The following is a 14,973-nucleotide window of genomic DNA, read 5'->3' on the forward strand; positions in this document are numbered from 1 at the left end:
CAAGGATGAGGGCAACAGGGGAAACACTGGAGAACAGCCCTCAGTCAGGGAGGAGCTATCCTGTGCATTTTTGCCATCAGAGAGGCATGGGATCTGGCAAGTGCAATTCCATCTATCCAACAAAAACTTGGGTTACAGATTGCTGAGAGGTCTGGAAGATCACGAGGGTCACTAGTGGTATAAAACCCAAATAAACTGTGTTCTTCATTACTCAATGAAATGGGACTCTGGTGGACTCAAGATGAGGGGCTGCCTCTTTTTAGCACTGCTATAGCAGATGTGGCATTAATTTAATAATTCTGATGTTTACAAATTAGAAGCACAAGTTTGCATTCCACATGGCATCTTCGAAAATGCTCAGAAAAACTCAGCTTGTGTAGCACGTGTATCGCTTTCAGACACTGTGAAGTATCTTTCGACCTCCTTGGACACGGTGCTGGGCAGCTGGACTGTGATTATTGCTGGAAATGGTGCACACAGGAGCACAGACTGAGGGCAGTGCAGCCACATGCATTGAGAACTCAGCTGTGTTATAAGTTATTGGTTCATACAGCATCTTTTGGAGGTAATTCTCCGATTTCCCATTTAGCAAGGTTTCTGCGGCTTGATAATTCCCTTATGTGAATTTTGGAATAGGCTGGAAGTCATTCAGCTGTTGCAGTACAGAGATGCTGGTGGCCAGCCATATGCAGACAGAATTGCAAAGGAATGTTACTGGGCAGCAGTTCCTTCTTTTTCTAACCAAATGGATTTAAAACTTTCAGTGTGACAGGGCAACTAGTGTGTCTCCTGCTGTGGTTATTTTGCAGTGACTTCTTACTGTCCTCTTCTGTCATGACCCAAAGACCACCCATACACTCAGCTCTCTTATTAGCTGCTGGAAAAAGTGGGATTCGGTTCCAGCTGCTCAGCATGGTACTGATACAAAGTTGGTGCAATGTTTGAGAAGCCCTGGATTACACTTGTCCTTGCCTCTTCCAGCTTGCATGGCATTTTAGGCTTTGCAAAGTCCAGGCCTGAGAAAGCAAACCCAGGAGCTTCACATAAGGGGGTTTGTCTCTGGATCTGTGTGCTCGCTCTGTAACCTGCGCTGAGTCCGCTCTGATTTGCCCATGCACTGGCAATCGGCTCCTTTCCATGAGGCACCAGAGGGTTTACTGCTGCTCAGGGTGACTCTGCTTGCAGCCCTTTAGATGCTTGAAGCGTCGTGAAGACCTATGGTCTCACTTTGATGTGAGCGTTATCCTCCTAATATAAAAATGTTATTGTGTACTCTGAAATCCAGCCTATATATACCCTAGAATCAATGTGCAATGAATGCCTTCAATTTGAGGTGCAAATAAAAAGCTGGGCATTTCAAGTGATGCTACTTATAGCATATTCCTTTACAAGTATGTCAAAACAAAAACTCTGTCCTGGGCTTTCATATATGTCAGTAAGTGCTAACCGTCTCTGTGTAGGTCCTTAATTCACTGCAGGACAACGCAAATTTCAAAGCACTGTGTAGAGAAGGATTTTGCTGGTTTGATCTGTATTTGGAAATGAGCCCAGCCTCTGCCTGCCCAAGCCCTGCTGCTGTGAGCAACTGAATGCAGCTCCCAGCAGTAACCGATGTCTTTGCTACTTTTATGGGTGCTCTACCAGGTGTCTGGGCTCCCAGCAGCTACTGAGCATGCAGAGAGCATCTCTGCAAAGCATGTGCATTGAGTCCAGCACTGTCTGCTCACTGTGCACACGATGTAAAGTCACATTGTGTGTGTAGCTCATAAGAGTATGTCCTGCCCACTGGCTGCAGGGTCAATCTGTGCCTGTGCAATAGGTCTGGGATGGCTGGATGGCTTCTGAACTTGAGGGTGATGATGGATATGTTTACCCCTGTGGTTGTCTCACTCAGAATTGGTTATTGGTAATCTTGCTCCTTCTCTATATTTCTCCCACCTCAATTCACATGACAATAGTGTCTTTTCTCAGATACTTGGAGACTGTTTAAAAAGGGAGGAAGGGAACATGTTCCAGAGCTTTCAAGCAGTTTTGTGAAAAGGGTAGAGTGTATTTTACTTTGGGGGTGATGTATGGCCCAGATAAGACTTTTCACCAAGGACCATTATATCTCAAGTTGACTTTTTAATTGATTTAGCTCCTCTGATCTGTACATTGCCAGACATGAACCACTAGCCTTTGGATGGAGTCCAGGGTGTAATGGAAAGTTCACCGAAACCCCATCAGCGCTTGTTAAACCTGAGTGAATTTCAGCCCAGCACATTTCTTGTGAATAATTAAACACAGTTAAGCAGGTGATGGATTTGAACCTCTGTCTCTAGTGTTCAGCTATATTTCAGTTAGAAAGGGGCTCATGAAATTCATGAGGGTTTTGGTGGTAGGGTTTGGGGGGATTTTTTGCCTCTTGTGATGGATAACTGCACCTGGAAACCCAGGGTAGATGTTTTGGTATTTCCCACTTATCACCAGCATGAGCTGTTCCATGTGGTGCTCAGCTCTCATCAATTTCTGTTTGTCAGTAGTAAATTCTCCAGTATTTACTTCTCCTTTTCCCATTTTTATGTAACATTCGGATTTGTTATCCTTTACTTTGATATCACTTTCTATCAGTACAACTGCTGTACTCACAGTGAGGGTGTAGTGCTATGGTAACAATATATTATCTGCAGTCTTGCCAGTGAGTAAGATATGGTGCAGAAATTAGTTCATTTATCAAAATCTGATGTGGCAGAGCTGAGCAAAGGACCTGGCTATCTTGAATCTGCTGCTATTTTCACGAGACCTGCCATTCTCTTTCATGTTGGTTATGACACTCAGATACATTCTCTCCTGACTGTTTCCAGCGATGCCTTGTTAAACCTACAGATGTCTTAGCACCTTGGAAAATATTTTTAGATGTACAGTAATCTCCAAGCTATCTTTGGTAGTGACAAAAAATGGAAAATGAGCATTTTTTTTTTCTTCTGTTACTATTCCAGAAAGGTACTTTTCTGTGATTTCAGGGTAGGAAAGAGCATATAAATGGAAAAATCTCGCCCAGACTGGGATACGTGAGAAATGTGTTAGATTTTCACTGCTAAAGGCTGAGAGCTCTGCTCTTCTCTGCTCTGTGGCTCAGACTGGGCAGTGTACAGCTTTCAGGGTGCTGTCTTGCACCTTTTCTGTCCTGCATTCACACTGGTGGAATGGGCTTTAATGTACAATGTTTACATCTAATTCTAAATTCTTCTAAAATGTAGGTGTTCAGAATCAGTCAGTTGATAGCCCTTTCATTGATGGTCCAGCTGGTACAGTGCTGGATTAGGAGGACTTTCACCTCTGTGTACCTGTCTCACCTCTGACATATCATCTCAGCCATCCAGACTGTTGTGCCTTTCGGGGTGGGGCAGCTTTAGGGCAGCCCAGGATGCTGGGTCCAGCTCCCAGGGTTGCTGGATATCAGGGTAACGTTAGAAATGTTAAATCTTTGGTCAGATCTGGTGATCATTAGAAATTGTTTACATGGATTTTACAGTACACAAATTGGTACATGTTCTTAATAGGCAGGGTTTGGCTAGAAACTCTTAGAGAGGAATCAAACCAGGACAGGCTGCTACAGGCTTATGGACACAGTTTGAAAGTTTTCAGTGAAATTAGTACCAGTGCTTAGTCAAATTATGTTTGCTTGTTAATCCCTCTTATCTAATTAGTCCCTACTTCACTGAGCTGCTTCTACTTGCATGCACTGAATCAGCTATTTCATATTACTGTTTTAGCACTCTAATGGTGGAAGAAGTTGATTCAATTTAAGAGATGCTTTCTTTTCCGTGTTATAAACCCATGCCTTGTGATTTGTGCAGAAATAAATTGTTTTGTTGCATATCAGCCCTCTGTTTGAGACTGAGGGGAAGGATGTGTGGTAATCTCAGATCAAATATTAGGTGCAGCTGAGCAGTCAGATAGACAGTCCTCGAGGTCTTCTTATTAGGTCTGGGTAAATATCCAAAGTTTGGGTGCCTGTCTGCACTCTTGAGTTTCCCACATCTTCTCTGGGCACTACACAAGCAGATTTCACTGTCTTTCTGTTAGAAAGAGGAGGGTTGTAGCATCCAGCTCCATGTTCTGCTCCTCATCTCTGGCCTCCAGGCACCCAGCACCGTGAGGGAGCCTGTGCACGTACGTGCTTGTTGTGCTCCAAGCAGAGTGTAAAATGAACCACTGGCCTTGGTTACTAGGTAAATCACAGACACATCCTCACACAACAGCCCGTCAGCAAGAGTGCTGTGCCCCACCCCTGCCCAGTTCAGGAGATGGTGGTGAGTGCCCGGGGCTGGGCTCCAGGGAAGCGAACACCAGGGCTACCAGCCTGGCCCTAACAGAGACGCTTTGAGATTTGCAAAATCAAAGGTCATCCCTTCTCTGTCCTGCATCGGGGAAGATGGTCTGTCAGTAGTTTGCGTCTCATTTGCAAAAGCCCTGATCTGGGGCGGAGGGGGGAAGCAGATGGCTTTCAGTCACTCTGCAAGCCAATGTCAGAGCCAAGACTAAAACCTGGTTCTTGAAATCCCAGGCTCCGTCCTCTGTGGCCTACTGCCTCTCTAAATATGTGTAAGGTTTTAATGAAAACACCAAATCTTAATTTAGAGCAGGATTCAAGAAAAACGTCCTATTCAATTACTTAATTATAGGTGAACTATAATTATAAGACACAAACATATCTTGCTACAAAGCACCAAGCAAAAAAGCAGAAAGGATTATTTGTTGTTTAATTTAGCAGAGGAAGGCAGCTGATGATGCATAAGTCTATCTGACACCTAGCAAGTTGTGTGATCCTACTTGTTAATCTTTTTAACTTTCCATTTTGTTAGGATAGGGTTTCAAGAGCAAATAGGATAAATGAGATTAAATCTGTCACCCTGAATTACTCTCCTCTGACTTATGAGCAGAATCACTCTATGTCAGAGAAGTATAATTATGAGGAAAATGCTGCCTGTGTAATTGTGTGCCTCATTCAGAAGAATTTGAGATCCGTAATTATCTCTAGTATGCCACGGTGGCGTGTGCTGGCTCTTAATTTCTACAGTAAACAAAACCATTGAAGGTTTCTCTCCTGAGCAGTTCTTGATGTAGCATGGCTGGTACCTGCAACAGTAGCAATATTATGCATCAGGTCTCCTGGTTCCAGTGAGGGATCCAAACTAACTTGGAATAGAGCACCCATCGTACATTTATTTTCACATCTACCTTGAACTTAAACATTGATTGTGCAGTGAGGAATAATGGCCATGGGGAACAGAGAGTCTTCTGAGCTGTAGATAGGCCAGGTGAGGCATGTCTAGCTGCTTATGCAAAAAGCAAGTCATAGCACATCTGGTGCTGTGTTCCATCACTTAACTTTTCAGTGGTCCAAGGATATTGCTTTTGACCTCTGCAATGACTGTGGTCCTGCAGGTGCTCCAGCAAACACAAAGGGTACAGCTTTCTTTGACAATAATGAAGCTGTAATAGAAAAGCTCTGGGTTAGGACTTGGCGTTTTTGCTCCTACATGTCAGTGCACATCAGAAATCTTGGGGTTTAGTTTTTCTCTCAGAAAAATCTGGTGGTGGTGCTCCATTAGGGGCCTATACACTGCTCTTGGCTCTACTTAATTTATATGACCCTATAAAATTTGTGGTGCCCTTCATGCTGTATAATTCTACTGTGAGATGAGTTGAAGACACAAGAGTGTAGGCTCTTGAAATTTTGGGTTCACCAAACAAAGAAAGCTTTGAATCCATGTGTTGTTTATCTAGATTCATAACAACTTCTGTTAGAAGAAGCAACTGAAAAGTTCAGCTAGATTTGTCCCATAGATCGGCATTATTGCTGCTGGAAGGAGATCTCCTGGAGAGAGGATATGCACAAAGTAAAAAGAAACTCACTACAGGTCTGACTCAAACATTTCTGCAGCTTCCTTCTTGAGGCAGAGAGTGCAGAGGGTCAGAAGCCAGACTTTTGCATGATGGATTAGTGATAAAACAACCTGCCAGACTTGGATTAGAATTTCTGTTACTTTGCCTAAAATTATGTGTGCATTAGGGGAGAGGGACAAGGAGGATGCATCATTTTTGGGGAATCCTAGTAGCAATTTTATTTTCTTTTTCAGACCTTTTCACAGTTACGAGCCAGGATTTGATCTCCACATCTGTTTTTATCGGTCAGTCTAGTTTACAAATGAGGCCCCTTTTGTCCCATCTAATTTTGTGTAATCTGTGATGCTGCATAAAGATTCTGGGAAGAAAAAAATAGAAGGATTGTGAACAGATCTTCTGGCTAATATGTACAATGACTCACTCTATCCTTTATTTCAACTTTCATGAAGTATTTTCAGATACACTATTTACCCACTAAATGAGCTGTTCGCTTTAGCTTATGGCTAAAGTGTTTCCTCGTATTTTGATGTATTTGTTGGGAACATGACAAAGTAAATCACAAATGAGAATGTTAACAAATGCTTACATTCATCATCTGAGACAGTCTCTCTCATTATAATCTTGTTCTGAGTAACTAGTTATCTGTAAGAAAGAGTTTCCTGTCCCTTTATTTGCCGGCTTACTTGACTTTACTGCTAAGGAAATCTCTCCTCCATGCTTGACAAGCAATGGGTAACTTCGTAATCTTTCTCTGTGTAGGCAATTTCTTCATGGGAAGAAATGAAGTCAGTCATGCCCATTACTGAATCTAATTTTACTGCAATTTAGAGGGAAGAACCCTTCCCTGGGTAGAATTCATTCTGTAACTGCTTATTTCAGGATTTCTTTTGCTTTCCTCCAAAGGATCTGGCAGAAACTGTTAGTGACAGGCCTGCAGCTTGCTTGGCAAGGTCACTGTGGCACATTTCACAGCAAGTGAGAAACTTCTGCCTTGCCTTGGTTTTCAGTCATCAACAGCTGCTTTGAGGAAAACTGAGCATGGCAGCAAGTCAGTATGACCTCACTGCATGTTGAAGTTCCACCTCCTGGGAAATGTAAGGGTCTTAGGGTCCCTCATGGAGTCAAGCTGTCTTCAGCTGGGTCTGTCTGAGCTAGTTCATCTCCATCAGCTTTCTCTTCTACAAGACCTGCTCCTTTACCCAAGCTCCACAACCACCTGGATGAGATCCCAAATGCAAGAGCAACACAGAGAAATTCAGCTCTCCTCCACTGAACTCTCAGCCCTTTTCTATTCTCTTAATAGGTGGTAATTTCCTGGGCCTTTCCCTGCTAAGACCAGTCCCAGAAGAAACCCCATGCTTCTGCTCCTCCTCTGTGGGCTACAGCAAAGCATCCTTACTCAAGTAGAGAAGATTTATTTTTTCCTTCTCCCCTAGTCAGCCTGGAGGTTTGGCCCCAGCCACGGACATATCTTGCTGTTGGCTTTACAGTTCATTCACCCTGGGTAGGATTTGTCCATCTTTTACTCACTCTAGGCCAGGCTGATTGAAGCACACACAAGGAAAGGACCTTTTAAAAGCAGTTTGCAGCAGTGCAATGTTACAAGCCTGTCTCTGAAGAGGATGGGAGCGCAAAACAATCTCTTCCTGCCTGCTCACAAAGAAATGGGAGGAGAAAATGTGGTGCCCTTCTAATGCTGGCCACAAGAGCATGTTTAACAGTGTCCCTTCAAGGTCAATAACACCATTCTCAGCTGCTCAAAACAGCATATCGGTAGCAAAACCAGTGCGAATTAGATTTGGGAGAAGGCTGGTTGGTTGTTGTTGTTTTTTCTTTCTCTCCACAGGCTTCAGCCTGGCAGATAACCAGATTCCACCGCAGATGTAATTCAGGCAAAATACAATCCAGAATATGTGGGCCAATGTATGATTTCTGCGAATGGCAGCAAGATATTGCTGCTGAATGGCTGTCTGCTTAGCAGCTTTGGAGGAGTCCCTGGCTGTCAAGGCAGGTGGAAATCTAAGGAGCCAGTCAGTCAGGGGTCTTACTTTGTTCAAAGAAATTCTTTGTCCTACATTTTTCCTTACTTGTATTTGCAAGATTCATGAGATGATTGCTCAGATTTTTCCCCTCAGCAACCCTATAACAGGAAACCTCTTTACGCAGAACAAAGAAGTAGATTTGATCTAGTGTTTAGAGATAAGCTTTAGAGAGGCTGTAAATGGCTGAGTGAATAAACCCTGCTTTTTATTGGGTAAAGTTGCCTGTAAGACAGGCTGTTTTCTGCGGTGGTCCTGCCCTCCTCTGCTGGTGGAAAGTGTTCTTCTTTGCAGCTAGAACAATTTTCCTATAACTAACAGACATTTCTCCATACTCTTTCCAAAGTCTCCTACTTTTTCTCCTTTACCCTTTATCTTCAGTTCCTCTCAGTTACGTTTGCCAGGTGGGCAGCAAGCCTTTCCGGTGTTTCTGAAAAATGTTCATGTGGCAGATGCCACCCACTTTCTTTTCGATATTGCATTTTTACATTCTGCTGACACCTGCAGAGCCCATGCTCGGTCTGACTAAACTTTCCCCGAAGGAGAGGTTTTGTAGTGTTGGTTCTGAGTGTTATTTGGAGTTGAAAAGCACTCAGGGAAGCGCAGTGAGAAGTGAGCGTGCTTCTCTTTGTACCTGCTATGGAGATCAGTGGTTTAAGAATCCTATTCTGCTTTATGCCGGTGAAAATTGGAAGTAACACCAACTACAACAAGACTATATAGAAGGTAAACAGAAATGCAACAATGGAATGAAGCTTTTACACAGAGAAGCAAAATGCCAGGTTGCAAATAATTCAATAGGGTTGCAAAGCCCTATGAACCATGTGAACAATTGGTGCTTTCTGTGCTATGGAAGAAAGCAGCTTTACAGAGGGTGTCTGCAGTGTACTTTAGATCACTGAAACTGGCTCTATGGAAATTTCTGTTGTTAAATTGCAAATTCAGCCTTGCTGCATGGCTGGTGGGGAGGGGATGAGACTACTTCTCTATGTGATGATGGTGAATGGCAAGAAACTACGTGTTACAGCCGAAAGAGCCCTTACCTATAACTTTTCTTCTCCACAGGTGCCCCTGGTTGACAAAAGCCATCTCCCCAGCCATCCCAGTGTACAATGGGCTCGTGTTCTTGTTTGTACTGGCAAACTTCAGCATGGCAACTTTCATGGACCCTGGAGTTTTCCCACGAGGTAACAGAGAATGGGACTGTTGTGGGGGGGATTTGAAAACCCAAGCAAAGGAGGTGTCAGGTATCTAAATATGCTGTTTGCTGAACTAATCCCCTTTTTTCTGGTATTCTTTCTTGCAGACTTTATTTATTTATTTATTATACTCAGCTGGCAGTAGAGGTGGGATGGTAGTGAAATGCTGGATACTCTCCATCTCTTTTCTGAGCTAGGAGGTGTCAGTTGTCCTTGCACTTGCTCAGACTGGCAGTCAAGGGCACAGGGTTGCGTAGAATGGTTCTCCTTGAGTAGCTCTCCTGACTGATGTGATTGCGATTGCCATCCCCTGTGTCATGCTGGCACATTGGATTTGAGTCACTGTCTTCACAATAGGTAGCAGAGCATGGTGGAGGGGAGAGGCTAAACTTTCTGAAACAGCTTCGTCAAACCAGACCTTCCAAAAAGCCTTAAAACAAATGCAAAAGCATTGAACGCTAAAAAAAATAATGATTAAGGCTTGCCTTAGAGTGTCTAAAAATGTATACATTTAGAAAGAAATGCCTGCTTAAATTAGTACTGATTCACAGCTGATTAAATAGGATAAAGATCGCTCAGCTTTTGTAATGAGAACCACAGTGCAGCTATCTCTTTAACACATCCTAATGAGAGAATTATCACCTAATTTTATCCGTCTTCCAATAATTATTCACATGCAGTTTGCAAGCATAGACTGCTCTAGGCAGTCTTGCTAAACCAGTGGATCTGTGCGCTCTGCAAGCTGTGCTTTCTCACCTCTATTCACTGAATTCAATATCTATTTTGAATTGCTACCTGACAAGAACAAGGTACCTGTCCTGCTGGCTTCCCTGAATAGCAAGTGCCAGGTTTCTCCAGGTTGCAGGGTATAATGATGAGCATCTGTCTACTATTCCTTTCAGCTGAAGCTTTTGAACCCCTGATTAAGTGTTGCAGCACTCCAGTTAAGGAAATAATTGTGTGTAAAGGCAAACTAAGGCAAAGGCAAAATTCAGTCATTTGTGCAAGATTAAGTGACGGCGTGTTTAGGTGCTTAAAGGTACAAATAGGTGCTAGTGAGATTTTCAAAAGAGCTTAAGCACTTTCACGAGTTTCCTGGACTTTTTCGTTCTTCCATCTCAGCAGAGATAGCAGTGGTTAAACATGCTTTGGGTGGGAGGTTATCAAAAGCATCCATGCTCTTTGCCTTCAGTGGGAGGAGAACTGGAAAAAAGTTGTTCAGTTTTGAAAATCTCAGTCTGGGAATCTAATAGCTTTGTGCAACATAGTTCTCTCAGACTGGAGCCTGGAGCCGGTGCTCACCATGGCCTGTGAGTGATCAGTACTGAGTGTATTGTAAATTCATACCTTCCTTTGCACTTCTCTAACTTCCTTTTGCAAACGGGTTCTTTATTTTGGACTTTGCATTTAAAGGAGAAACACACAGGAAGATCAAATAGAAACTTTGAAACTTTCCCATCAACTTCCCTCCCTTCCCATCTCCCTTAACACAAGGGAGTCAGGAGCAAAGCAGGAAGAGGAGGAGTTCCTACAGCTCGCCTTTCTTCTGTCTCTTTCTCTTCATTTGTGGCCTTGGCCTTATATCTCTATGCTGTGCCTGTGCTTGGTCTGCAAGAGGCTGGGAGCAAGGGGAGTGGGGAAAGGGTGAGAAAAGGGATGGAAGTCATCCTGGAAGAAAGTGATGCAGTAGGAGTTTAGATGAGAGAAGGAAGCAAACTGATAAGGAAAAGATAAGATGGAAAAGACTATAAATACCAGTGCTGGGAGGAAAGAGGAGCAGATGTTATTTCAGATCACAAGTGTGCATGTGAAAAAAGCTATCACCACCCCACGCCGCCCTCAGAGCTGCCAGCGCAAGGAGTTCAAAAATTGTAGGAGTCATTTAAAATGAACACACAATAGATCCATTTGCTTTCTGTTATTGAAATTAGGTTTAGTCTTCTTGGTTTTCAAGCTTCTTAGCACATTTCTGATAGTCACAAATTTACTTCAAAACCAAAACAACAAATAAGCAATACAAAAGCTGAGATTTTAATGAAATCACATGATTCCTTTAAGGAAGCCACGAAAAATCATAAGATATGTTATAAAAACACGAGACTTGGCTGCCCTGTGTCAGTGGATCAGAGTATGAGAATCTGTGTAGTAAGATACATTCCTCTGCCAATCCATTCTTCTGCTCTGATCACTGAAAGCTGGAAATAAACACATTTCTAGCTATATCGTATAGGCTTACAGGTTCTCTGGCAGATAGAACTTGGGCTATGGGGGAAGTAAACCCAGCTCACTCTTGTATTGTTGAAGAGGGCCTGAATCAAACTCCCAGATCCATTACTCATTTTTGAATCATTTTTTAATTTGTTGGCTCTCTGAATGTTTCTGGTATGAATCAGGATTGGCTCTGTGCGAGTGAGTTGCCAGTAATACACCAAAATGAATGAGAAGGAAAGGAAGTATTAAGTCACTGAAATTGGGGCTACGCTGACAATCTGATTTACAGTCTGGGTTGAGACTGTCAATGTTCTTTGCTGGCTGATTATAGATACCAGCTACAAACTGGCTTCCAGTATTTTTGACGTGAATCTATTTCATAGAAACTCTTCAAGTAGGTGTCAATTCTGCAAGAGTAATGTGTTTATATGCATGTAGGTATATACAATGTCCAGACTTTTTGTCTGCATAGTCAGTGTTTTTAGAAAAGCTTAAATAGTTTGACTGTTCTAGTGTCTTGTTTTCATATGCCCACATGTGTTACACAGCATGGGCTAGTTTATAATAATATTGAAGAACCTACAGATTGTATTTATAGAAGTGCCTAAGGGATTTAGAGTCTAGCTCTCACTAAGAGTCCCACTGACTAGTTATGAAAGAAAATTATGGAGAATGGTGCCAGTACAGCACTCTGCTTCCACGCACAAAGGTTAATCCAGAGAATACTCTTGCAAGGTAAATACTGTAGCTGAGCCAGATCCCAAGCTTATCTAAGTGAAGGGAGAAACTCCTTCTGAAGTCAATGGAAATTGGATCGTGATAACACATGTAGAGAAGATTTAATATAGAACTAAATGACAGTGATTGATGCCCCGCTGGGACAATATTATCAAATTCCACCTGATTTGGAGCCAGTCAACCAATGCCAGCTGCACTATAATGTTTAACCAGGTGTTAAATATATATGAATTTCTTAGATTTTTCTCTGTCAAAAGGAAACAAAGATCGATCACAGGAATCTAGAATAAAAGATGAACTTTCATGAACGTCATTCTCATTTTTTTCCTTTTCTTCCCAGTATATATTTGTCTATTATAGACTGGCTTTTATTTTGTGCATTTATTTTTAAATGGCCTCTTTTCTTAAACAGGGCAGTGCTTAGCTGAGATGATCTGCCCTCCGTGTTGTCCCTAATGAGATGACTGCGATATTGTCATCCTCATCTTACTAACGGCAAAGAGAGGCTAAATGACTAGCTCAAGGCCACAGAGTGAGAAAATTAGAATACAGGACTTCCTGACTCCCAGTCCTATGCTCAGATCAGTAGACCATGCTGCCTTTGAGAGAGGTGAGATCTTCCCAGTTATGTACTGTTATTAGAGCAAGAGCATTCTGGGTATGCTATGAATAGGTGAGCATGGCATATACTATAAAGAAGTAAGCACTGGTGCAAGGGCTTGTCGTGGGCACACATATTACTTTAGAATGGTATATCCCACTGTGGCATCAGACTCCCTGGAGTAACAGGTCTTTGGGATGATTGTGAGCTGACACTAGAGTGCTGAACAAATCGGCCCTCAGGGTCATCTGGGTTGATTTTGGGGTTTGAGCTAGTGCAACCTTCTTCTAATATCTGTCAATGTAATTTCTTTCACTTTATGTGCTGGTAGGCTAACATTGAATTAATCCCAAATGCATGCAGCAGAAATTCTCGCAACAAGGGCTTGGGTGATTTCCATCCCCTCTTTGACTCTAGTTTGCAGCTCATCTTATTCATCCTGGTTGTAAATGCTGGCTAAGACTCAAAGACTTCTCTTTGTCCAGGGGCTGGTTAGTAAGGCAGCACGGCACTCCTATGGGAGGGTGCTAAAATGAGCCCTGATCACTGAAGTGTTCTGCAGCCCGGACAACCTGTTCTGACAGTCCATCACTTCCACCACTCTGTTATTTCTCTGACAAGCCCAAGAGCATGTGCAGTGCCCCTGTATCCAAGGCACTGACTGGATTAGCTCTTTTATCTTTACCCTCTGTTATTTCCACTAACTTATAGTTTTGCATTGAGCAGCAGATGAAGATGAAGATAAAGATGACGACTTCCGAGCTCCACTCTACAAGAATGTGGAGATTAAAGGAATCCAAGTACGGATGAAATGGTGTGCCACCTGCCACTTCTACCGTCCTCCACGCTGCTCTCACTGCAGCGTCTGTGACAACTGTGTTGAGGTAACAGTTCTGTTGATTGCGTGATCTGTTGGCTTTGCCTCAGTGATGGGGTTGCACATACTACTGGAAACATGCAGTTGGGTGCTTCCCCCAGTATTTCCGTTCTTGGAAGTTCCCAGCTGTAGCTTTGTTGATGGACTCTTACTAATTAGTACCATTTGAAACATAGCCCTCAGTTATGATGTATGTTACATATGCAATAATGTTTGATGTCAGCTTTGTTGCCAGTGATAATTAGAATAAAAATTTATAATGCTGGCTATGTCTTCCTTGAAGTAGCTAAGAGATCGTGCATGTAAAAAAGGGGTGAATGGAAGAGTTGATGCAGAGGCAGAGTTCAGGAGAGCAGGAAATTTAGGGTGAACCATTGTAGCTTGTCATGTGTGACATTAGGGCTCATCATTTAATTTGGAACAAACTGGTGCCTACATTAGTGGACAAACAGAGGAGCTAGAGTGGTGTGTGAGCTTTAGGAAAACCAAACTCAGAATTCAGTGAGTGGTTCTCCGGTCAACGGAAGGTCCCCATGTTTGTTTCAACACACTGGCTCAGAGCGTGAACTTGTTCATGTTTCTAATGTTGGTCACTCTGAATTATGGGACTTTCATGTTTCTTGATAGCCCTAGGGTCTTGGTGAGGCACACAGGATTTTTAAAAAATAACCCCCAAACAGTAATATGTGCTTTTGGGCTATAAACATCTCCCAAACTTGTAAGTACAGAGTGCTGTATCCACAGCAGTGTATTGCCAGGGGGAATTTTTTATTGCTGAGTTAAAAAATCCACGTCTTAAGGATCATTTCTGCTGCAAGGTCTATTTTTTTTCCAATAGAAAGATGAAATCTTTAATATGTCTAAAATACATTCAGCTGTGCCATTAAAATGAAAGGAATTACTAATCAGAAAGGGAAAAAATACCAGAGTCAGGTGGAATGCTGTGTACACCATCTTTGTCCAATCCTCTTTGCCATAAGCAAGGAATAGTCCCAAAGAAAGCAGCACAGTTACGTGTGAGAGAAGGGCTGTCTGGGTTTATATTGTGTCTGTCATTTTCTCCTTCAGGGCAATATATATCTAAGTTATAATTATCTGGAAGCAGTGCTGTGCCTAGTAACCATTGATAAATAGGACAAGGCTATTCTGTTGTGGAAGACCTTAGAAGGGTGCGGGCATTGAGAAGATGGAGAGTAAGGAGCTGCCAAGGTCCCTGAGTAGAGGGGAATAGCCACAGCTGTTCATAAGTTGTGTCATACAATTTCTTTAGACTGCTGTGAATTGTTGAATAGAGCTGGATTTTTTGTAGAAAACCTGAGCCATCTATTCCTAGTTTTAAAACATAAATGTTTTCACTAATTCTAGACCCTGAGAATTGTTTAGATGATGGTAAATTCTCAGTTGTCCCATGGAATT

General features: G+C 42.6%; 1 protein-coding gene across 1 annotated transcript in view; it reads left to right on the forward strand.

The window, feature by feature from the left end:
* ZDHHC8 (zinc finger DHHC-type palmitoyltransferase 8) overlaps positions 1 to 14,973 on the forward strand; it is a 115,556-nt gene that overhangs the window by 83,086 nt on the left and 17,497 nt on the right. Inside the window, exons 2-3 of the mRNA XM_050906619.1 lie at positions 8,997 to 9,118; positions 13,407 to 13,564. Coding sequence (XP_050762576.1) covers positions 8,997 to 9,118; positions 13,407 to 13,564 — 280 coding nt within the window. The remainder of the gene's footprint in view (positions 1 to 8,996; positions 9,119 to 13,406; positions 13,565 to 14,973) is intronic.

Source organism: Gymnogyps californianus, chromosome 16, assembly GCF_018139145.2.
Source record: "Gymnogyps californianus isolate 813 chromosome 16, ASM1813914v2, whole genome shotgun sequence".
Lineage (NCBI taxonomy): Eukaryota > Metazoa > Chordata > Aves > Accipitriformes > Cathartidae > Gymnogyps > Gymnogyps californianus.